Consider the following 25,941-nt stretch of genomic DNA (forward strand, 5'->3'; position numbering starts at 1 on the left):
GCCATGATTTGAAGATCCCCTTCCAAAACTAATCTTGAAATTAAATGGGCACTGAAACATGTCTCATGAGCAGATTAATGTCGATATTATGGCTTACAGTGAGAATGAGCTCACTCCTCATAAAAAGATGAGTTCTGCTAGATGTTTGTTTTTATTAAAAAGATGGCTGAGTAAATGTCAACAGCATGAAAAGCACCAAAGCCATATATTTATAAAATCTGTGGTGACAAATACATGCTTTTTGTCCCTCCACTCAGCATATATATATACACATATATCGTGTTTCTGCTATGAGCCAGGCACCATACTTGTTTCTGAGGCAGAAGAGAGGACAAAACAAGTACACAGCTAAAACCACAGGGCAATGAGTTCGAGACCAGCCTGGTCTACAGAGCTAGTTCTAGGACAGGCTTTAAAGCCACAGAGAAACCCTGTCTCGAAAAAACCAAAAAATAAAATAAATAAATAAATAAATAAATAAATAAATAAATAAATAAAACCACAGGGCAAATATTTATGAGTGCTATGAAGAAATCCCGACTTTAAAATACAACGCCTTGGCCCCAAGTCTTCAAGGATGTAGTTCTTTACTGAAATAATGAAAAGTCAATTATACCAAGTCCTAGAGCTAACTGTTCATACATAGGAAAGGGATGTTCCAGAAAAGAACTTGGAAGAAAGAAATGTGGCTGGGCTGGAGAGATGGCTCAGAGGTTAAGAGCATTGCCTGTTCTTCCAAAGGTCCTGAGTTCAATTCCCAGCAACCACATGGTGGCTCACAACCATCTGTAATGAGATCTGGTGCCCTCTTCTGGCCTGCAGACATACACACAGACAGAATATTGTATAGATAATAAAAATAAATAAATTTAAAAAAAAAAAAGAAAAGAAATGTGGCCACAGAGACTTCGGGGAGGGGATTAAGTACAGTCAGATACAACAAGGGCCATAGCAATGAAGACTAAGAACATCTCTGAAATGGTCTAACAACAAGAGGCAAGGCTGGGCTGGAAGCAAAGACAGGGGAACCAAATGAGGACATTAAGCTTCATGAAGAGCCCCATCTGCATCTCTGTTATCACAGGGAGTTCAGAGAATTCCTAGAGAAGGAATCCTTTTACTCTAAACTGTGAGAAGGAACAATGAAAGTTAAACCTAGGAGTCCTAGAAGACATAAAATTATTATGTTAGAAAATGATTCATGCTTAAGTATATACTTGAGATATCTATGGTTTTATGAAAGGCTTACTTTATCAATATCTTCCTCTTCCTCGTCTTCTTCCTCCTCTTCTGAAAAATCAAGAAGTTTCTTGGCTAACAACGGATGCCACTGAAGACACTTCCGTTTTGGTCGTTTTCCAGCCCCTTCTCCTTCTGATGAATGTTCTTTATTTCTATTACTGCCTTTCATCACTGTGACCTGGGGCAGGAGTGCAAAAGATGGAGAGAAGGTGAATATGAACCAAAGTCAGTTTGATTAAAATTACTTAATTTTGTCCAGTTAGCTCTCATTGGGTTATAATTTTAATTTTCTAAATTATATATCAGCTTAGGCACTTACTGGATACAGTGAGAATCTTAAGTACATAATCATGCATTCATTTTAATGGGCTAAATTGGGCTAAAAATTTTGCCTTAATAAGTCTACTTCTTTCCACTCCATAACTTCAAAACTTAAAACCTAAATAAGCTATTAGGTGATTACCAGTTACATTAACCTGTTCATATTTATTCAGAATAGAGACTCCCACTCTCCTAACACAAGACTTGATGAAAGACGACATTTGGGAGAGCAGAGGGATTCTGAGAGGGGTCCTCTACACATTCTGTCATGACTATTACTTTTCAAGTGAATTTTACATTCTATACTAAGATAAATATGTACTTGCCATATTAAATAAGTGTTTTCTAAGAGTCACTTGATATTTGGTTTAGATTTAAAATAAAACTATTTTATACAATAAAATACATTTTTTCAAAACCTGTGCAATTTTCAAGCATTTGGTGCATGAACACACTGTGGGTCACAAAGCAGAGTGATCCCTGTCACCTGTCTACAATCAAATAAAACAAGCACATGCTTTTTTTCCCCATCTCTCTAGCATACTTGCAGCCTGATTTAAAAAGGAAAAAAAATATATCTTTACAATTTTTAAATGCATAATTGGCTTAAATAGTTAAGAGAGAATCAGGATATAATTGTGACACAATATCCTTTAGATCCTCAATTCTCCATTATTTTTTAATGACTTGAAAAAAGTTGATAAAAGTATTGTAGGTTGTAACAACATGTATGTCATTTTGCAACATGACCAACCCTAGAACCTAAAAGTTAACTAAGTACTTTCTTATATGCTCTCATTTTTTCTGATTTATAATTTCTCACTCATTTAATGTAAAATACAGATTACTATTCATATATATTCATGTAAAACTCAGGCACTATAGTCAAATGCTATCAAACATTAGTGGTTTGGGGACACAGGCTGACAATTATGAACAAACACTCATCTCACTTCATGGATATTCCAGCCAATTCAATGCACACAATATAATGCCACTGAATTTCAGACACCGCGTTGAAACAGTCTTGGGTCCATGCACATAAAGCATCAAGATTCCATCCTGTTCTCAGGTCTTGTAAATAACACAGCACGGGCAAACTCATCCATCTTCTGTATTTTTGGATTTTTGAATCACACTTAGGCTTTCTTCACTTTAAAGCAAAAAGCTACCCACTAGTGTTTTCTCTTAGAACTTGTATGACTTCATCTTAGACACTGAAACACTTTAATAAAAGTAGTAAAGTAGGGATCTAGTTTACTCAATTATTGTAAATAGTTAGCCAACTGTACCAGTACCATTTCTTAAAGAATTTAGATTTCTCCTCACTTCCCAAGAATGACACTTTTATCCATACTAAATTTCTATACAGACACAAGTCCATTTCACTATTTTGTTAATCACTGCCTCTAACTTCTTATGAATCCCTTAACCAATTATAATAGTCTTAGGAACTATATCGTTCAGCACCCTTTAAACTCTCGTATTTGTGTACATGGTGGGAGTAGTGAGCAACAGTTTGTAGGGGTTGGTTCTTCCTTCCACCATATAGGCTCTAGGAATCAACTCAGATCATTAGGCTTACGTGTAAGAGCCTTTACTCACAGAGCCATTTCCATGGTTCCAAAGTTGTGTACATCATGCCCTTTCTATTAGGTTAACATATCTTGTTCAATCTGGTAAAAATGGTGTAACAAAATATGAGTACAATGCAGTTTATTTAACCAGCTCACTGCTGATGGACAGTGAAATAAGTCTTTCATTGAAGATAGCAATAAAATATGTGTTTTAATAAAATAAAATTTTTCATTTTGATAAAAAAAAACCTTCATAAAGTATGCATCCGTCTACCACTAAGCCAAAAACAAAGCAAGCTGAAGAAAGTGAGAAAACTGGGAGGGGGAAGAGAGAGAGGAAAGAAGGAGTAGGAAAGAAAAGAGAAAGTGAAAGGGAGGGAGAGGAGGAGGAAGCAACACAGTGTCCCTGTGGCTTTTGTAGTAAGAACTTCTGCTGAATGAAGTAACTGTACGACTCGTGTGGCTGCTTTAGGAGCACAAGCAGTTATTGAAAACTCGACTAGAACTAGTTATCTGGCATACTCTTAACAAAAAAAAAATTAGATTTCTTGTGAATTGATAGGCCATTTAACAACTCCAATTTTATCTACAAATAAAGCTTGGCACAGGAGCCCAATTTCCAAAAATACCATTGCCATACAGAAAGTAAAGACAATGGTTGCTTCTGCGGTTTATTAATCATTCAGAATAAGCTGTCTGAGTGGTAATTAAACCCATATTTGGGACCCAATATTTTATGAGATAACACATATTTTAATAGTAAAAGAAGTCAATGGGAAACTATATAGTTAGGCATTTAATCAATTGGAGAAAGCAAAGTATTGTCAGTGCCTTTAGAAAAATGAATTTAGTAACCAGACTTGTGAATTACATTATACTATTAGTTTTACATATAATAAGCATTTATTGTACATAAAAACATATGTTCCAGTATCCTTCACAGATTCTAAACTCCTATGATGCCCAAATCTCTCATAAAATAGTATAGTATTTTACACAAGCACACTGTTTTAAGTCGATCTTAAATATTCCCAAAAGCTCAATGTTGTGAAGGTCTGATCCCCAGCTCATGGTACCGTGGGGAGGTGGAACTTTACAGGCTGGTAGAAAAAGATAATCTTGGAAAGAATGCCCTTGAAGGGGATGTGAGGACCCCGCCCCTTCATCTCTCTTTGCTTCCTGACTGCAGTGGGGTGAGCAGTGTCTTCTGCCCCTACCACTGGGTACTGTACCACCACTACAGGTACAAAGTAATGAGGTCAGTGATCACAGCCCGAGCACGACCAAATGATCTAAATCTTTTAACTTGATCTTATTTTGCCAGTGACATAAAGCTGAGTAACATACAGAAGTATCTTTCCCCATCTTTCAGTCATCTCTAGATTATTTATAATGTTAATACGATGTAAATACTATGTAAATCATTGCTCTACCATACGTTTGGGGATTAATGACAAGAAGCCTGTACAAGATAAGCACAGATGTGAGTTTTATTTTTTTTTTCCTTCAATATTTATGAGGCTGGTTGAATCAAATAGAGATCTATTATATATCTGTATATATATATATATAAGTCAATATTCATAGATAAAATAGAATATTAAGAATCAAATTAATGGCTAGTATGTGTAGTTTAAAGCTCACCTTCATTCTCATCCTGCATTACCTGTTCTCACTCTTTTTTATATAGTACTCATATGACTTTGGCTACTGTACCTTCTTTTAAAAGATTTGTTAAATTTTATGTATATCAATGAGTGCTCCATTGGCATGTATGCTTTTATGCCATAGGAGGGCATCAGATCCCACTATAGAGTCACCACCATGTGGTTGCTGAGAATTAAACTCAAGACCTCTGGAAGAGTAGCCAGTGCTGAACCACTGAACCATCTCTCCAGTCCCCACTGTACCTTCTTTTGATAACTTCAAAAATAATTCTCTTCATACAGAAATACACATAATGAATTTATATTGGCCATTTCACCACATTTTTCTGTGAATTATATTAATTTAAATACACCCCCTCTACTGTTGAGTCTTTTCATAATGGTTCAGGACATTGTCGTCTGTTTGTCTGTCTCCTGTCATACCAAAGTACTGAAATCAGTTAGGTGTAAGCATCAACAGCTATACAAACCCCAGTACTTAACTGTGGCAGTGATCCACTGTTTTTATATACTACGGTGACTTCACAATAACCACCACCTCTTCTATTTCTCTGAATTCCGATATCCTTCTTCTGAGTGGGAAAGGGGAATGAAAACTGTCCAACTCTGACACACTGACCAAGGTGGCCTGTAGTGGGTGAAAACCAACAGCCACCTGGAGTGGAGGAAAATAGGGCCAGTAACCCCAGCACAAGGTCAGAAACAAAGCAGGACATTTAATTTCGGCACTCATGAGAGATAAAAAGAAGCAAAAGTGAACTTCAGGTAGTACATCTCAGATGGAAGAATCGGGAAAGTGTAATCTAAAGGTGTAAAACACCTCCAACTGGGAACTGGACACTTCAATAATTTACAGTAATAATAACTATCTAATAAAACAAGCTAGATTTTAATTTCCTATCATCTATTTTCAGACCACAAAAAGAAGGTAAAACCATAGGGGATAATGATAATCTTGACTGTAATTCTCAAAAGCAGTAAGAAATAAAGAGAAGAATCAAAAGAAGTAGGAAAGACAAAGGCAAAGAAGACATAAGTCTGAGATGCTACCACTGATCTTCAACAAGAAGGTGGAAATTTTATTAATTTTGACAGTGACAGAATAGCAATTTTATCTATCTATCTATCTATCTATCTATCTATCTATCTATCTATCTATCTATCTATCTGGCTGCTGTTTCTTATATGAGAACAATTCAGCTGGCAATCTATATGGAATAAATGAAGCGATCAAAAACTTTCATTCAAACGGGTTATTCTATCCTCTATGACTGTAAGACAATCAATGGTAGATTACTTGATCAATGGGCTCAGTACTTGAAAGACTAAATGAGAACAAAATGTTGCTGCTGAGGCTGCCAAGTGAATGAAGACCTCTATGCAAAACACGGAATATTTATTTAATATTACAAAAAGCAATGTCACCAGTGTATTTTCTACGGGTGTAGTCACTGTACTGAATATTTTAAAAATATTTTCTTACTTTCACTTATGTGTATATGTGTAGATGAGTAGGTATGTGTAGTTGCATGCGTATAGGTGCCCATAGAAGCCAGAAGAGAATACTGGATTGCCTGTAGCTAAAGTTGTAGGTGAGGTGCTGGGAACCAAACTTAAGTCCTCTATAAGAGTAGTAAGGGCTCTTAATGCTGAACAATCTCTCCAAATCCCTCACTGACAATTATACATGGTGGAGAGAACTTCAGTTAACTGTGTTCTTCAAACTTATTCACTTAAGACCTGCCTCATGAGCAAAACTCCACAACAACAACAACAACAACAACACTAAAGACAGTCAAAGAAAATAATGTAGGGAAAACAGATTTACTATTAGCAGGCCTCAAATAGATGTCCCCCTTTGTAGTCAATGACTTGTGAAGTTAGTCACCACACAGGTCCTTCCTCCTGAGAAAACTCAACAGTAGTTTGCTAACAGTGCCCAGGACACTGACCCAGAGGCTCTCCTTCAGTGTCAGCACAGCACACCACTTCCTTCCACACCCCAGAGAGACAGTACAGTTTTAACAGGCAGCACCTACCCACTCACGAATAGTCTAAGGTTCTGCTTAGAAAAGTCAGGCTTCTGCCACTCACTAGTAGTCCATATGCCTGCAGACAGTATCTCCAATCTCAAAAACTGAAAAAGGAGAGGTATCCTTTCCTTGTCTGATTGGAGTCAACGACAGTATGTTTGAAAAAGATCCTCTCAGTCTTTCTATCGCCTTGTCTTACAGCGCAGACCATCAGTACACATCCTTCTTTAAAATATTATTTCAGGGAGATTTCTGGGACTGTTGGTGAGCCGGGCTTTTTTCCCGACATCTTAGGGAAGCTGCAGTGGTTGTCGCCACTCTCCGAACTTCATCATGAAGCCCAAGGATGACAAGAAGAAGAAAGATGCCGGAAAGTCGGCCAAAAAAGACAAAGACCTAGTAAATAAGTCCGGTGGCAAGGCCAAAAAGAAGAAGTGTTCCAAAGGCAAAGTTCGGGACAAGCTCAACAATCTAGTCCTGTCTGACAAGGCTACATACGACAAACTCTGTAAGGAAGTGTCCAACTATAAACTTATTACTCCAGCCGTGGTCTCTGAGAGACTGAAAATTCGCGGTCCCTTGGCCAGGGCAGCTCTTCAAGAGCTGCTTTCAAAGCTGGTTTCAAAGCACAGAGCCCAAGTAATTTACACCAGAAACACAAAGGGTGGAGATGCCCCAGCTGCTGGTGAAGATGCATGAACAGGTTCAATCAGCTGTACATTTGGAAAAATAAGACTTTATTAAATAAAAAAAATTATTTCGGCAGCACAGTCCTTTTAACTTTCGTGATGTCTAATAAAACCCTATCCCTATCCTAGGGATGGAATCTCAGACACAGGAGAAGATAGGGGAGGCTCATGAACTATGTTAGCAACACACATTGTAACCTGAATGAAGATGGGGCTGCTTCACATCTTTCTCTACTCTGTAGCCAAAAAGCAACTGTGAAGTAGCAGTTCTATTACTAGTGCATAATCTGAACCAGTCTTCTCTTAGTCTTTCACAGGAGGCTTGCTTCTGGAGAGGCCAACAAATGTCCCAACCTTGAAGCCTTGCTCCTTCTTACCCTGAAATCCCACTTTCTGTCTAAGTTGTTACTCATCCTCAAAGACTGCTGTCAAATAGCCCCTCCTTTCCAAGACCTTAGTGTGGGAGCCCTGAATCAAAGTCCAACACACCCTTCACTCCAAGCCTCCTTTGATCCCAGTTTCACTTCCCTAATTTCGGTTACTTGTGGTCAAGTATACTCTGAAAAATTACAGAGAAAAATTCCAGAAATAAACTATTTTTAAGTTATAAACCATTCAAAGTAGCATGAGGAAATAGTGTGTCATTCAGTTGGATACAAACCAGGCATTGGTTCAGTGAAACTACCTGTGTATTAGTCCACTTGGTAGCTACCCCAGACATCATACACAGCCAGACTTGGGAGGGCCCACCTTTTCCAATCAACTTTTATTTTAATAATGACTCCAGGAAAGGTACGAGTGAGTGAGTAGTGATGTTAGCAACTCAGATATGAAAAGTCTATGTGAAAGAGAAGCTGTGAAGTTCTTCCTTTAAGGGAAAAGGTGAATGTTCTCAACCCATCAGGAAGAAAATTCTATGCAGAAGTTGCTAAGTCTATAATAACAGTGAGCTTTCAAATCACGAAATTGTGATGAAAAGAGAAACGTATGCCAGGTTTGTTGTTACACTTCAAACTACAAGTTATAGCAGCAAAACATAAGTGCTTGGTTAAGATGGAAAAGACATTAAATCTGCAAGTGTAAGGAGAAAAACCTTGTTTGGACAATGGTAACAAACTGCACCAGAAGGAATTCAGGCTTCTGAAAGACATCAGCATGGGCTCTCCAGAGGGACCACAGGCCATTTACTGAAAGTTAGGGTGGTGGTACAGACTCGCAAATAAGCTTAAACTAAAAAAATAAATACCACTGGAGGAAGTGTGCCTGCCAAGGAAGAGGCTATCGACACATCTATATTGCACCAACAGCACACCTTTTACCAAATGTATTCAAGTTCTCATTATATCCATACTTTATTATATCTTATTATAATAATTCAATTTTATTATCACCTTATCACTATTAATCTTTTACATACCTAATAAGTAAATAAACATTTGCCACAGGTAGAAATGTATAGTGAAAACCTACTAGAGTACTGGGCTGTAATTCCCACCATCTACTAATGCCCCAATGTAACGATCACGTTTTCTAGTATTTTGTAGAGAAGTTTACATCCTAAATTGCTATTCTTCAACTGGCTTTAAAAATTGTCTTTTAGTTTACATATTACGAAAGGGTTTTATTTATATGCATTTATTAGCATTTAGGTAATAATTATCACATTGACAAGAGGAAGCACAAGAAAATATGGTCACAGATATTTCCTCTTCCTTATTATCAGCAGCACAGTTAGGACCTGTCTGTGACCTTGGTGTTCAACCACACTCACTGTAACTCCCATTCAGCCTATCCTTTGCCTCTGCTCTGTCATCTGCGTTTCCCCATTGCTTCTCTCCACCCCTTCCTCACAGCTTCTGTGCTGTGCTTTATGTGCTCTTCCATGTCTGGGGCCCGTGGCCCTGTCCTCTCTGCTCCAGCCTGCCTCACATACTGCACTGGCTCTAGCTCATGTCGCCTGTCTTCCAGTCATCGGTACTTCCAACCAACCACACTTACACATAGGCTATACTGTAGTTTTTGACCATTGCCTTTATAATAATATTTTCCTATACAGTGTATGTAAAATATTATGCCCTCATGGGAATTTCTCTCTCAGAAACACTTCAGAGTAATGACTGTGCCAGAATTGTGTTTTACCCCATCAGTCATGATGTGGGATGCCCTTCCGTATCTGTGTTGCTTTTATTGGTTAATGAATAAAGCTGCTTTAGCTATGGCAGGGCAAAATATAGACAGGCTGGAAGAGATATACAGAGTAGGCAGAGTCAAAGAGACACCATGTAGCTGTCGAAGGAGAAGCACCAAGAACCTTTCCGGAAAGTCACAGCCTCATGGCAATACACAGATTAATAAAAATGGGTTAATTCAAGATGTAAGACCTAGCTAGAAATAAGTCTGAGTCATTGGCCAAACAGTGTTGTAATTAATATAGTTTCTGTGTGATTGTTTGGGTCTGGGCAGATGGGAAACAAATGAACAGTCCCCTACTACACAGTCAAAGCAGAGATATCTGTGCTAGACAAAAAGAGGTGGAAAGTGGGCATAGAAAGGACTTCCCGGTTTTTGTTATGCTTCTACGTTGTTCTGTTGGCAGGAGAAAGCAAGCTTGAAAGAAAACATGCAGAAAGACAAAACAGGAACTGCAAGAGGAGGAGAGAGAAAAGACACAAGTTAGCAAGGGAGTATGACAGATGTAGTAAGTCACAGTTAATGCCACACACTTTTTAATATCAGTCTACAAATATGTTCCAGTTCTTTTATTCCTTTCTGTGGCCACTGTTAATTGCTTTTCATTCTCTCAAAACACAGCCTATGGGAATGGGGTTCACTGGGGCTCTTTTCCTGTCATTGGTACTGTACTTTCACAACCCAAGCTCCGAGCCTTGTAGTAGGAGCTGCGGGCTTGCTTTTTGTCCCGCCCGGCTCCCACACGGCTAACTTTACACCAGAAATAACAACACACAAACTGTATTCTTTTAAATACTGCTTGGCCCATTAGCTCTAGCCCTTACAGGCTAATTCTGATATCCCGATCAACCCATCTCTAATAAACTGTGTAGCACCGGTCTTACCGGGAAAGATTCAGCATGTCTGACCTGGCGGCTTGCCCCAACCCTTAACCACCTTCCTTCTCTAGGCCAATTCTAGGGTTTCTGGATACTCATGTGACTCACATTTCCTCAAAACTCTGCAATCTGAGGTTGGTCTTCAGTGCTCACCTTTCAAACTACTTACTTGCTTGTCTTCTTACCCCCAATGTGCTCTGTAGAAAAGTGTTTCTCCCCAGCTCCTATTACTGTTATGAGCATGAATAATAACGATAATGGCAGCTAGTCATGTATGCTTCCTACACACCACATGCTAAGAGCTTTTTACTTATTAACACTTAGCTGACAACAAGTCTAAAGGATAGAAACAATAAAACGGAGGCACGTATAACATAGGTTTGTTTTGCCCTTATAAATTAACAAAAGTTTCACTAGACACATGTCACATGAGTAGGATTGAATTATGCTGTACAAGGAGACAATATTGATCATCTGGTACTCTACAAATGATATGTATAAATCATACCATGAACACAAAATTGGTAGAGACAATATTTGAACTCAGAAGTCTAGTTTCAAAATCTGATTCTTGACCATTAATCAATACTACTTCATAGTAACAGTAAAACTTTATTGAATGAACATTTGATACATACCAAACACTTTAACTCTTAATGTAAGTTTTGAGGAAAGATGCTATAATGATTACCTTTAAAAAACACAGCAACTGTAAATGACAAAGCTAATGAAAACCATAGTCACGGGGCCAGCATATGACGGGGCTTGAATTCAAACCTAGGTCTCACTCAGTTTTGAATCATCTTCCATACTGCTGTTCATGCCACAATGTGACACATTCTACGAATGTCCTTGCTTCCTGGTTAACATGTCAAATTCCTACCTGGTTTACCAATTCCAAACTTACTTTCTTCTTAGGCAGAGTCAAGGTCAACCCCTTCGCTTACTCCAACTGTACTTCAGTCTTCCTTTTTTGCTACCCTGAGCTACATTATACTTTGTGTTTCTTTGACAAACTGTCGGCAACTTGCTTATCAATCTCTTTGTCTTCAGTCTATATATAGTCCCTCTTTGAGAGTTCTCTCTGAATCCCCCCCTAGCCTCCTTTACCAAGTCTTTTTTTCTTTTTGTATAAACTGGTCTTTCCCAGGCCAGACAGACAGGTCTCCAACTATACAAAGGCCATGAAGCTAGCACCTATGCAGAACTGGTTGGCAGGCATTTGTTCATAGTGCTCAGCTTGTGGTGAACTGACATGGTCCTGTCCTGACTTTGGCTGTGACCTTCAACAGTAGCTCCTTATAGAGCCATTCTTGTTCTCTAGCATGCAGATTTTCCTAACCACGTCACAGACCCTCACATCTCTAATTCACTGATTCATATTTCAGCTATGCATTCTGGACGCCCAAGTAAGTTACCTTGCCTGAGATACCCCTGAAGAGTATGCCAAATCCTAGCAACTAGGAGCTAGGCATCTCTTACCTTCACCCAAATATTCAGAAATATTTTATATGCAGTATTTGTTTTTCTTATGCAATACATTTGTATATGAAAATGCTTATCTGTTCTGCTTTTTCTCACAAATTATTACATGTAACTATATACCACAACATCTAGTTTCTTACCAAGATCTGCCCCTTCTACTTCATACATATATTCCACTCTTTTCCATCAGCTTGGTCTTCTCAGCTAATGCTGCACTGATATCAGTTGTCTACATACAAATCAATCTGTCGACGGACTTTTTAAACAGCCTCTTAAAATACTAAAGCATAAGTCCAAACCCCTATCTTTACATAACATACAAGACTCGCTTGGCCTAGTCCCTGATTTATTTTACAGCTAGAGGTTTCTTTGCTAGGAAAAATTTGGCAACACTAAGAGTTTTCTCAACAGAGAATCACCAAATGAATTCAAAATCAACCATGTACATAATGAATCCAAGCTGTTTCTGGCAAGCTCACCATGAGCCTTCACCACAGCCTTGGTTCTGGACACAAAGTATACATACTCTGTACTACACATGTCATAGCATGCAGTATAAACAAACATGCTGCTTCAGTGACTAATGCCAGGATCTGTGGTGTGTTTACTGTACATAAAATGCATTGTGCTCATATATAAACATATGGTTCAATTACAGAAAAGAAAAATCTTTTAACATTCTCCTACCAATACGTCTCAGATTTAAGTATCATATTAGCATGTCTTTAGATTGTATTATTAGAATGTTGGATTTTTTAAAAGTTTTGTTTATGTTGCTAACTTAAATTATTTTTTTAAAAATGAATTTTTTGGCTTGAGATTAAGGACAGAATTTCTAACAATTTCTGAAATGTCCCCTAAGCATATTTCTATCATTATCTCCTATATATTTATACAAGCTGGCATTCTTTAGTTTATTTTTTATTGATTGATTTTATTGAGTTATACATTTTTCTCTGCTCCCCTCCTTTCCTCTCGCCTCCCCATCAACCCTCTCTTCATGGTCCCCATGCTTCCAATTTACTCAGGAGATCTTGACTTTTTCTATTTCCCATGTATATTAAATCCACATATGATTCTCTTAGGGTCCTCAATGTTGTCTAGGTTCTCTTGGATTATGATTTGTAGGCTGGTTTTCTTTGTTTCATGTTTAAAAACTACTTATGAGTGAGTACATGTGATAATTGTCTTTCTGGGTCTGGGTTACCTCACTCAATATGATGTTTTCTAGCTCCATCCATTTGCTTGCAAATTTCAAGATGTCATTATTATTTTCTGCTGTGTAGTACTTCATTATGTAAATGTACCACAGGCTGTTTTTAGGTCTGGCTCTGACAAACAACGCTGCTATGAACATAGCTGAGCACATGTCCTTGTGGTACAATTGAGCATCCTTTGGGTATCTACCCAAAAGTGATATTGCTGGGTCTTGAGGAAGGTTGTTTCCTAATTTTCTGAGGAATTGCCATACTGATATCCAAAGGGGCTGTACCAGAGAAGATGGCATTCTTAATGTTGACAATTATAAAATAAATCAACTCTGAAAAATACTTAAATATACTATGATACTATTCTACAGTATTAGTCAACCAAAATTTAATTATGTAAAAGTATACAAATACATATATCATCACTATTTTCTCATCATTAATAAATAGTAAAATTATATGTGTACCAAAAATGGGTGGTGCAGGAGAATGGTCTGTATTATGTCAATTGTGCTTTAAATAAACACTGATTGGCCAGGCAGGAAGTATAGGTGGAAAAACCAGACAGGAAGTAGAAATGATAAAAGGAGAACAGGAGAATTCTGGGAAGGAGGAAGTTGATTCCTCCCACTCCTACCCACTCCTGGCAAGACCACTGAAGCAGCAGGATGTGATCTTCCCCAGCAGAAAAAGGTACTGAGCCACATGGCTAACATAGATCAGAAAAATGGATTAATCGAGATGTGAGAGTTGGCCAGTGAGAGGCTAGAGCTAATGGGCCAATCAGCTTATAATTTATGGAGACCTATGTGTGATTTCCTTTGGGGCTAAAGAGTTGTGGGGTACCAGGCGGGACAAAAACCCCAATAAGCCAGGCACGTTCGTGTAACAAATGGCTTTGAAATGAACTTACGATTTCTTATTAGTAAATATCCATTTTGTATACCTATCTCATATACCTAGATACCAAAAAGCACTTAAAATTTTCTTGAGTTAAAAAAAAAAAGTGTTGCCAACAGAAGAGGTTTAAGAAGCTTTGCTGTGATGCCACACAGAACATCCCGTTTCCTTCTCAGCATTACAGGGTCCATGATACAGAGCAAGAACTGCACTTGTTTCCCAAGTCAGTTCCTAGGCCTGGCACACTCTATGTAAACAAGTATTTAGTGAAGGAATCCAAGGCTGTTTCCAGCGGGTGGCTCCTTCCATCTTTCTTTGTTCTTACTTCTTTGTAACGTTTTTAATTACTCTATCTATATTAAATCCTGCTGTGACCCAATTCAGAAATGTCTAGTAGCCATCCACTCAAATCACCAAACTGAAACACCTAGTGATTTTATTTGGAAATTGTTTTTTTATGTAACAGTCATGATGGAAGAATGATTCCTAATGAGTAATTCGGATCTCACAGGAGAAAGGACTGGTCCTTTTCTCCGCATTCATCACTGAAGTCTGACCACTTTATCTTCTGTAGCTTATGTGAGCTCTTCCACTTTAAGGAGTAATCGCACATAGTTTTTTCAAAAATGAACACACACATACACACACACTGATCAAAATTTAAAAGAACTGCTTTTCTTTAATATGACTTAGTTGTTTTTAAGTTTAAAATGATCTAAAAAATCTGAATGTCTCATCATTCGTCATGGTCTTCAATCATAGTGACTGAATTTCCAAGTCAACACCATATACAAACAGTTGGAATCCTTTTTCTGTGCTACTGTTCTTTAAAGGGATGGCAAATAATTTCACGACTGCTAACTTATGTCACTGTTCAACGCAAAACTTCTCAGTCTAAATAGTTGTAAAGGGGAAAAAAGTACTCATTTTTCAAAGATAGAAAAGAACTGTATTTCTTTTTCGAATACTCTAGTATCTTGATGAGTGACTCAGCACCTCGAGTGCCTTAGCTTTTCCATGCTGTGACCTCCTGGAGTTAACTCATCTGACACCAGATTTAGGTAATGAAGGGAAAGTGCTGCTCACCTTTAAACTGCCCAGTGCTCTGAATACAGCCCTGGATATGCATTTACTCACAGAACCAGGAGAACTAGAGTTCAGCAGAAAGCCATTTATTTTATATTCCACATTTTGGCAAGTCTTTTTAAAATATATTTCTATTTCCTGGTTTAGAACACATGAAACAAGAAGTATTTCCTGAAGATTTGTTCCCAACAGTATCCTGTTCTAAACATTCACAACTCACTTTTTATGACACCTTTCTCAAATTAAATTCCTTTTAGGTTTCTGACCCTAATTCCAGGGCTTCATACTGAAGACGTGTTTTAATTCCCTAAATAATATGTGTGGCATTTGTCTTTTAAAATACTCTTTTTTTGCATGGTTAACCAAAAACAAAACAAAAGAAAAACAAAAACTCTCAACTGCAAAGTGAGAACATAAAGGACACAAGGTTCACTACAACCCAGAGCCCCAGCCTCCTGGCTTCGGAACACAGTGGAAGAAAGCCGGAAGGTACGCCTGCAAGCATCCTTGATCACTGAGGCATCTTCACTAAGCATTTTTCACTGCTCAGGTTAGGTAAATCTGCTCCCTCTGCTGGCCAATTCTGTATCTCCTAGCTTATTATTTGAAGAGAAAAACAATGTTTCCTAGCATACTGAGTGACTGTTCCCTGTGCTGCACTCAGGAGCCGTGCAAACTCGGGAGAGACCACAGAAAGCTCCCAGGCAACCCAAAGAAGAGTTAAACTCAAGGATTTAAAACTGTGCACCACTCTCCCCTTAAGCAAGATTTTTAGTCTACTGAGATGACTGCTCCTTGATTTCTTTCCTTTCTACCTGGAGTATCCAGTCTCTTTCCATACTACCAAGAGGCAGTGTGCGCAGGAACCACAGGAGGGCTTGTTCAACTTAGATACTAATTTGTCAAGATCACAAGAGTTCCTGACCTGACAAATACAACAGGGACCACAGCTGCCAAAGGCTCTAACTGATGGTGACTTCGTCAAAGATAGATATAATCGATAATTAGGTCATTTTCTGACACATTTTAGAAACTTTTAATTTTAATAAAGTACCTTATAATTGGAAATTTGAGTGCCTTTCATTAAGTTCCAAATATATTTTATAATATGTAAAAACTGCCATTGACACCTCCAGTTGCTGCTTTACCTGTTACCTTGTATTCTTGTAGCGCTATGTAATCTGTAAAACCTTTATTATATTCATTTATGTATGTCCATATCATGACTCAATTCTGCAAAGTAGGAAAAAACATAACTACTTTAAAGTCCAGTGAAAGAAGCATACAGAGATTTTTAGTATCTTTCAGATGCCACTGACTGTCATAGCCTTAAATGCTCTGCACTTTCAACCACAAACACAGGTAGTGTCTTACATCTAAATTGTCGTGGACTGTAGTATTTAAACAATGTTTACTTTGTAAAGAAAACTATCACCATTTCAAAGAGCTTTTGGGGGATCATTTCATTAGTATCTATCAGTACTTAAGAGAATCACCAACATCCATCACATAGATTTAGCCTTCTGAACACACTGGGGGAGGAGAAGGACTCAAGAATGGAGAGCTCATGTATCTGTACTCTGCATTTTGTTAGTATTGATGTCCTTGGGAATAACAGTGCGTGGGTACTCAATCAATCTTTCAAGTGTGTTATTGATGGAGCGAAGTTGAATCTTCATCTAATCTTTATGATAGGTGGGGTGGAAAAACATCATGAATTCTCAGTATTTGAAGTAAATTCAGTATTGTACACAGTAAATAGTTTACAGTTTAATAGATATCACAACAGCTTGTTATTGCCACAGGCAACATGCAGGGAAGGGAGGCCTAGCATATAATCCCAGAGGAGCATGCAGCTTCCCACGCTCACTGCAAGTACTTTTAAGTATAAAAGCACAAATCCATAGCATATTTTTGTTTTCTAGTTTGAGACAGGGTCTCAATAATTAGCCTCGGCTGTCCTGGAATTCATTATGTAAACCTGGCTGATCTCAAACTCAGAGATCCACCTGTCTCTGTCTATTAAACTACAGGGATTAAAGGTGTGAACCAACAAGAGCATGATATAGCTAATATTTATTAGACTTTAAAATATACTAAGAATAGATATTTGGATAAAGAAATAATATATGGGCACAAACTCACCATAGAGAAGAATGAATGCATGTCATTGAGAAACAAATGGAAACTGGAGATTGTCATGTTATATAAACAAGCCAGACTCATAAAGTATTACATATTTTCTCTCATATGAGGAATCTGGAGTTAAAAAAAATAAACCATGAAAGTGGGAGCAAGACTATTTGGGGACCAGGTGGTGGAGGAAGGAGGACAAGAGAGAGCAATAGAGGTGGAGTAATAGAATAAGAATATATTATATGCTAATGTAAAACATTACATGGGAACTGATCATTTTGTACAACTAATATACACTAGTAGAATTATTTAAAATGAAAAGTAAGTTTGAGTGAAATTTTGGAAAAAAAAAAGGAACACAAATGTCAAACAATCTAAAAGGGAAAATACATCAAGCCTATCCTTATTCATAATCTAATGGCAAATGTCATAAACATTTTATACAATGCTGCAGCTTTTCTCAAACAGGAAGCTAAGCTTTATCTTGGAGTGACGAGAAGACTGCTTCTCGAGCCTTACAAGCAACTTAGCTCTCATGATTCTCATGTTCTTCAGGTGAGCTCTTAACGGGGCCTCTGCTCAGACCTCTCCATCTAGTGTCAACCTTTGGGCATGAACTCACATTAAAAGAAATGGTACTAGTTATGAAAGATGAGTTCAGGCAATAGAAGATTCACTGGTAAGATAGAATCTTTATAATAATAAAACCATTTGGAAAACTAGACAGCGTGTAATAGAGAGAGACAAATGTGGCCCAAGCCAAGAGAGAATGCGGAGGATATAATACTATGCTGCCGTCTCCTCATGTGGGCACCTCAGAGACACTGAAGCCAATGGAGAATTCAGACCAGAATCCATTCGTCAGGATTAATTCAGATTTATTCCCTCTGATAACCTGAATTTAGCCACTTAACCCTTTAACAGTTAAACTTCCTTCCCCACACTGCTGAAGGCACTGTCCATTGTCAACCTAGTTCCAAGACCTTTCGGGCACCGTAAAACTTCGCCAGCTCTACTTGGCTTTTCTTTATATACGTCGGGATGCTAACAAAAATAATTGTTATAACCTAAGACTGCAGTAGGTTCTGCAACTTGCTAAGAGCTGAACTAAATGGAAGGGAGTCAGGTGGCTGGCCATTTCCTGAATCTCCAACTTGAATTACGAACTGGCAAGATGTGTATAGGAAAGGAATTCTCAGGAAGAAGAAAATGTGGTCAAAGGCAGTCATCCTGTGATTTTCACGCGTTTCCTTGCGTGTAGGGATCCTTTCTGCAGAGAAGCAGAGAGCCATGAGATGAACAGTACATTCAATACTAGCGTTCATCCTGGCTTAGCGCTAACGAAAAGGATCCAGTATCAGGCCTGCCCAGTGACAAATCTGTAACCTGATAGAGTAAAAAAACTGGAAGGGCTTCAGAGCTCAGAAGGCTGTTTTAGGGCTAGTGGGAAACAGTGCTTCCTCTGAAAACCTTATGACTGAGTTCCATCTTCAGAATCCCTGGTGGAAGGAGAGACTCAACTCTGGAAAGTTGTTCTCTGATCTCCACGCACAGGCATGCACGCACACACACACTTTCTCCCCACGCTCCTCCTCCCTACCACATACAGAGTAATAATAAATAAGAGCTTTTAAAAAGAAAGTTGATCTAAATGACCCGTCTCATCACTCTGATGCTGTGATTTGGTCTTGCAACCATCGTTACAACTGAAGTGTAGTAGGGAATACCTCCTTCCCTGTACACAGTCCTCCACTACACCCCACAGCACGCACACAGAGGGTACAGACACAGTTCCTCCAGCAACCTTTACACTCACGGAAGTTTATCTGCAGTTTTATCTGTATAGATGTGTCTTTTGTCATGGTACTTTTATGTGTTTTTTTCCACAATTTCCTCCTGGTTTAACAGCGGATTCTATAATTTAGAAATTAGCTACAATGTTGAATGCTGCACATCTTCACCGAGTTATATTTTAATTATTGATACTTTAAAGTTAGATTTTGTATTAAGAAAAAAAATTTTTTCCAATGTTTTAATAAGGCTTCCTATGATATGTGTGTTGGTGGCAACTACAGTCCTTGCTATTTCCAAGGCTAGGGAAAAACAGTACATTTTCATTGGAAATAAAGGTGGACTTGCAGCAAAAACTGAAATAAGAATTCTAAAACATGACTAGGAAAGAGTATGTAGACCTTTGCTTTTCTTTCTCAAGTTACCAATATTGCAGGTACCACGCTAACTTTTAAATTATTTAATTCCCGCAATGACACTATGAAATAGGAACTATATTGGGCAAAGTTTTGATGTAAGGAACTGAGAGGCAGAGAGGAACTTACCCAGTGCCACTGCCAGGAAAGCTGGGACACTGTATGAGTAGGACTGGAGCCCGAGAAGCCCAGACGCAATACTGCACTGCTATTTGGCACTTACCAGGCCTAAGTGACTGAAGGAGTTCTCCACTACTGCTACAGCACCTTTAGAAACAGAACTAAACTCTAAAAAGTTTCTACTGTGTCCTCTAAAGATCACGGAGCTCGTAGGGTAAGTAAGGAAACAAAAAACAAGGAAAAGAAAAGAAAAAAAAATGGTAACGACCTCTGTCATCTTTAACCTGGGACTTTCTTTCACAAGTGAAGAGTGTGCAAGTCAGTATAGTTCAGCTCCACCTGAATTAACATTAGGAGTTTAACTATGATGAAATCGCTACCTTAAGAGCTTCACTATCAAATGACCCATAAGTTCATTTAATGATTTTTTAAAACAAGTAAATATTAATAGAACCTAGTTATTTTATTGGGCTATATTTTATTCTTTATTACACATAAAATAAAAATAGATCATATATTGTATAAAATTAGTATAAAACTCAAATAAGTTCTCTTACTAGTAGTGTTTTCCATATAGCCCAGGAGTCTATTAAACCAGCTACAAAAAATTTTAGGGTTCACCTTGAAGGTATGTTACCAAACTTATATGGAACCCCAACTCCCAATTTCTCATCTACTACAAATATCATGTGAGGTGATATAAAGAACTAGTGTACTGGGAAGAGGGAGATGCTAACGTGACAGCCATCTCACGTGGAAACATGGGGGGGCCTTGATCCACCGCTTCCAACCTATAACCATGAGTCTCGAGACTTATCTCACACAGCCATACAGACAGTAAGAAATGACTGTTTGGTTTCTAACACCAAAAGTGAGAGCAAAGTCCTCTGACAAAAAAGAACACAAACAGCTCTCTCATATTAAAGTTGTAAACCACTACTGCTTGAATTGAAGCAAGGCAAAAGTTTGTCTTCCAGTCACTTCTGGATTTAGGTTCCTGGGACACAGACATTTGTAGCTGAAGTTTGCAAATAAGTAAGGCTGCAGAGTGTTGGGCTGTGCTCACAGCCCAAACCCCACTAAAGACCTCTAAACCTGGTCTGTAAGAGGTAAAGGCAGAACTGTGCGTGTGTGCGTGTGTATGGGCATGTGTGTCTGTGTTTTAAGACACACTCTCATTATATAGTCCGGGTTTGCCTCAAACTGTCCATGCCCCTCAGGCTAGCCTTGAAGTGGTAATCTTCCTGTCACAGTCTCCTGAGTTCTGGGATTACAGTAATGCAATACCACAGTAACTAGACATTTTAAACTAAACATTTTCAGACTCTGAACTGAAATAAAACATGGGTCCCTTTTAACAACTGGTTATAGCCAGATGGTGGTGGCACACGCCTTTAATTCCAGCACTCGGGAGGCAGAGACTGGAGGACCTTTGTGAGTTCAATGCCAGGTAGGTCTACAGAATGAGTTCCAGGATAGGCTTCAAAGTTACAGAGAAACTCTATCTCGGAAAAAAAAAAAAAAACTGGTCATTATATATGTGTAAACTATAGACATAGACACATTTGTCTTAGTGTATTACAAACCCGAGAGTATTTTGAATTCGTATCATTTAGTGAGACACAAGCGGCTAATGTATTGTTTTTAATGTTAAAAATCACCAGGTATATTGATAATAAAAGATGGCCGAAAGGACGGCTTAGTTTTTTCTTCCCACTCAGCTTCTGAAATGAGCTGATCAATACAGGAAAAGCTCCTAAGGGGCAATTTTATCCTATTACCCTAATGAGAGAAGCAGGCAAGAAAGGGTCTATCCAGGACAGCTTGCAATTGTCAAAGTTCCTTGTTCTGTGACTGAATATCTTTAAGACACCAAGAAGCAGAAAACCAAACCCTGTGGTTATAAAGGCAGGAACAACAACCAGCACTGAGAATTTTCACTGGAAATCTGTAAAGACAACAATCGGGAAGGTTGAGTGACGAGAGTCTGTGGTTTCTGGGACTTCTGCCCAGCGTATTAGTCAAAATGCACTGGGGCATGAGGAACCGTCATGTACGGGAGACGTCACTTACAGTTCATGAAAGTAAGTAACCAAGAAGTAGAAATCAGGGTCCATTACTCACAACAGGATAACTGAATTATCCCAGCACCAACGCTGGTGAGAGCTGGTGAAGGAGAAGACGGGTGGGAAAAGACAGGGTATCTCATGCATGAATCTCAGGCATCAGTTCTGATCCTGGTTGAAATGCCCCCTCTCTCCTTTCCTTTGGCTTTCTTCACTGTGCTTATGTTGTCCAAGTGTGACTCTGCAACTACCTTAAAGCTGACCCACACGTTACCGCCCGACAGTCTTCCGAGAAAGCAGCTGACTAAATACCCTCAGGGTAAGAAGCTGTCATACTGACAAAGTATTGTCTTTACTGAGACTGTCTCCTGTCAGTCCTTAAAGCCCAGGACTCTGGCGGCCTCTCGTTACACAGTATGATACTTCTTAAAGCTTATAATTTTTTTCTCTGCTCTTCATTTTCTCTATAATTTGCACTGCGACCTCAGGTACTGATTTGGCAGAGGCCATGAGAAAGACACTTAGTGACCCTAAACTATATTTCCATGATAGCCATGTTTCAAAATACCTAGCCAGTTGTCTGTATTTTAGAGCAATTCAAATCGGGGATCACTACATCTTGATGGCATTACCCTATCCCCTAGCCTAAAATAAAATGAAACAAAGACAAAAAGATGAAAGGCAGGAGACAGACTAACAAGCAATTTTGATGAGAGACAACAAAACACTGCAGTTAAAACTATAATTCCATGCAATGTTATTCTTGAGCAAATGCCAAATGCATACATCTTTGTTCTTAGAAAAGCATTTCTCTTACTGTTCACTGCTGACACTGATGGCTTAGTTCAGTATCACACTCCTAAGTTTGGGGCAAATGTTCCTTGAAATCCAGCCACATGACTTACAAGGTTTTAGCTATCTGGGCTACTCCTTGGATGGTCTGCCTGCATGGAGGTACAAAAGCATGCCATACTAAAAGCATCCATAAGATCACAGGGAGACCGTTCCTTCTGTGGGATGTGGGACAAGGACTTATACTACAGCAAACTGTAATGGTAATGGTAAAGAAAGCTTGAAGACCTTAATGTCTTTTTTTGGGGGGAGGGTAGGGTTCGAGACAGGGTTTCTCTGTGGCTTTGGAGCCTGTCCTGGAACTAGCTCTGTAGACCAGGCTGGTCTCGAACTCACAGAGATCCGCCTGCCTCTGCCTCCCAAGTTCTAGGATTAAAGGCGTGCGCCACCACCGCCCGGCAGACCTTAATATCTTATAGTTAAATATGTTTTATGTAGTTGAATAGTCTTAATCATTCACATTTTCTATTACAACAGAAGTCTAATAATGATATGCATCTTTCATTACAAAGCAAGCCTATTTGGGGGCTGTAGAGATGGCTCAGTGGTTGCACTTCCAGAGGACCTGGGTTTAATTCCCAGCACCTACATGGCAGCTAACAACTGTCTGTAACGTCACGTTCACCTTCACAGAGGCATACATCAGGCAAATAAAAACTAAAACAACAAAAACCATCTTATATCTTATAACAATTATCTTATGCCAATTAACTCCCTTTTATTCCCAGTCCATTTTAACCTAGACTATAAATGACACTATATCGTTTACTGAAATATTTTGTAATCCAAAAGTCACTGCTTATAAGTAAGAATTTCCAAGTTTAATTTGAGAAGGAAAGACACTAACATCATACACTAACAGGGAGGCTCTTATATTTGGTAACAAGCAGTCCTTGGAGTTGTTAGTAGGAGAAACAGCAGGTTCTAATGAATCACAAGGACAGTTTGTGATCCTTGATTGAAACTTCTCATCACCACTTGAAACCATCTGAAGTAGATGATACCCTAAAAACTACACCCAAGTTGTCTTCACTGGCACCAAATACTAGGCACACACATGTATATGTACATGCATCCCACATACATAACATCACATCAAAAGATAGTTTTGTTTGAACATGATCCCCAAAGCAAGTTTTACTTTCGACATTCATCCACAAAGTCAGCACTCAGCACATTGACAGACTGACTAAGAGCAAGGCAACACAAGCCATCTCAGTTGTGAGCATATAATGTGGGTCACCAGAGTGAAGCTCAAATTTAAGGAATGATAACCTGACAAGGTCATGTGTATGCCACTGGCTCTGACATCATTACAGTAAACTGCGATTATAAATCCATAGAGTACCGTAAGTTTTCTTCTAGCTGAAAAAGAAAACATCACCATCCATTTTTACTAAATGACAGGGATTTTACAGACATATAAAATGTATAAGAAAGGAGTTTATAAAATACAAAAGTTCACTTTTAAAACAACCTGAACCTCATTACCTTTGACAAACAGAAAAACAGAAAGAAACTAAGAAAATACACCAAAATTTGACGGTAAAAATCAGCAAATTTTTTTCCTACAGAATTCATTGTAGTCACTCTTATTTACCATGATGCCAATTTAAAAGAAACCAAACTAGATGTGCATGTATGCTTAAAGAAAATATGAAGCAGCTAAACACCAGGAGCTCACAAGAGCCACGGGTGGGCTAGTAGTGGGCTGCAGGTAATGTCGAGCTTCCTCCGTGCTTTCGAGTATGATTCTCATCTGACTTAGACACAGTGAAACTAGCAAGTTAATTTAAAAACAATTAATTTAAATGTAATTCAGCAGGACAGAGTATCAGGTTTCTAAGGTGCCAAATCAATATGCTGCCTTGGAAAGTCATTTTCTCTTCCCAATCTTTTGTGACCATGGGACATCTTTTCGCACTTGTTCAAAATTAACTGCTTCACTACTTAATTACCGCAACTATGGCAAATGGGCCTTTTTTGTCTGTGATTCAATTACTGCGCAAAGTTTGCAGCTTGAGTATTAAGAAGTGATGCATTTACTTGACTATATACAGTAATAAAAAAACAGACTCAACATATCACAGTCTAATTAAGAGTGAATTTTAAAACTCCACTGTCTATGTTTACGCCACAGTTATCCTAGCTTATTAGCCAACGTTCTGGGCTGCAGTGGGAGAGCACAAATGCTGCTCTGCCTCATTTCCATAGCTCATGTGATTTCCATACCCTGATTAGAAACCAGGGTTGATTGCTCACCCCATAGTACCACATCCACACAGCGCCTGATAGTGTCTTATCACCCAGGACAGAAAGTTTTTGTTTGCAGGTTTGTCTTCCACACTCGGTGGAAGCACGATTACTATAAAGACTGCATTCATTGAGTGCTGAATACTTGAACTGTCCTCAAAATAACTAAGGGAACAAGTGTCAGAGACAGTTGAAGAAAACACCGAATCATGTGTAACCTTGAGGATGTGGAAAGAAAGAAATGTTTCTTCCCTAAGAAAGTTTTGCACCTCAAATCTTTCAGTCGTTTCTAATGTCTCATGAAAGTTCTAAAACTGTGACTTTATAAGAAGGAGTGAACTTTGTTTACATGTAGTACCTTTATAGGTCTCCTGTCCTTCCTGAGAGTCACTACATTGCATTGTACTGCATGGCTATGAAGAATCTGAGGACATGCTGTCATTTTACAGCAGTCTGCAGTGCTAGCATGATCAGCAGCTGCTGAGTAGCATGGTTTACTGCTGCTGAGGACACAGCCTCCTCCACGGGTCCAGATTCACTTTTATGACCTTCAGATATAAAATTTGGGGAATTTACAGCTGTTCTTGCCCACTGATTTGCTTGACTGTGACACAGCGGAGTAAAACTGACCCTTAGATAAGCAACCAAGTAAAACTCACACAGATCATAGTAAAATACTAATTTAAATGGAAATTTCCAGAATTTTAACAGGATTACACACATCTAACTTATTGTTCATGTACATGGAAAGCACCTTCCGTGTCCAGTGGTGGAAACTTTCAGCCACTTACTATTTCTGCCTGACTTAGTTATACACACTATGCTAAACCAGTATTTCTCAGTGGGGACACTGCCCTTCTGGGAGGGATAGGTCTTTACAGGCAGGGCCTTTTTACTCATTGCTCCATCCACATCCTGCAGGTCCTTTCTCCAGTCTCAGGATGAAGCAAGCCCTACTCATCCCATCACTGTGATAAGGTCTCACAAATTTCCAAGCACTTCCTGGAGGGTGGTCGGACCTAGCTGGGAAT

General features: G+C 38.7%; 2 protein-coding genes across 12 annotated transcripts in view; one reads left to right on the forward strand and one right to left on the reverse strand.

The window, feature by feature from the left end:
• The window catches only part of Bbx (BBX high mobility group box domain containing), a 240,622-nt gene that overhangs the window by 89,038 nt on the left and 125,643 nt on the right, over positions 1–25,941 (reverse strand). For all 11 annotated transcript variants that reach the window (XM_050163460.1, XM_050163461.1, XM_050163471.1 and 8 more), the window contains one exon: positions 1,250–1,420. In XM_050163460.1, the coding sequence (XP_050019417.1) occupies positions 1,250–1,411 (162 nt within the window). In that variant the 5' untranslated portion in view covers positions 1,412–1,420. The remainder of the gene's footprint in view (positions 1–1,249; positions 1,421–25,941) is intronic.
• On the forward strand, positions 4,221–16,840 carry LOC126514515 (40S ribosomal protein S25-like). Its single transcript, XM_050163472.1, has one exon. The coding sequence runs from the start codon at positions 7,174–7,176 to the stop codon at positions 7,537–7,539; it is 366 nt and encodes a 121-aa protein (XP_050019429.1). The 5' UTR covers positions 4,221–7,173; the 3' UTR covers positions 7,540–16,840.

The sequence above is a fragment of the Alexandromys fortis genome, unplaced genomic scaffold (assembly GCF_014885135.2).
Source record: "Alexandromys fortis isolate MF-2015 unplaced genomic scaffold, M_Fortis_MF-2015_v1.1 scaffold_131, whole genome shotgun sequence".
NCBI classification, from domain to species: Eukaryota; Metazoa; Chordata; class Mammalia; order Rodentia; family Cricetidae; genus Alexandromys; species Alexandromys fortis.

Bases quoted from the DNA above. Each gene is read 5' to 3' on its own strand.
- LOC126514515 (XM_050163472.1), top strand. From the start codon at position 7,174: ATGAAGCCCAAGGATGACAAGAAGAAGAAAGATGCCGGAAAGTCGGCC.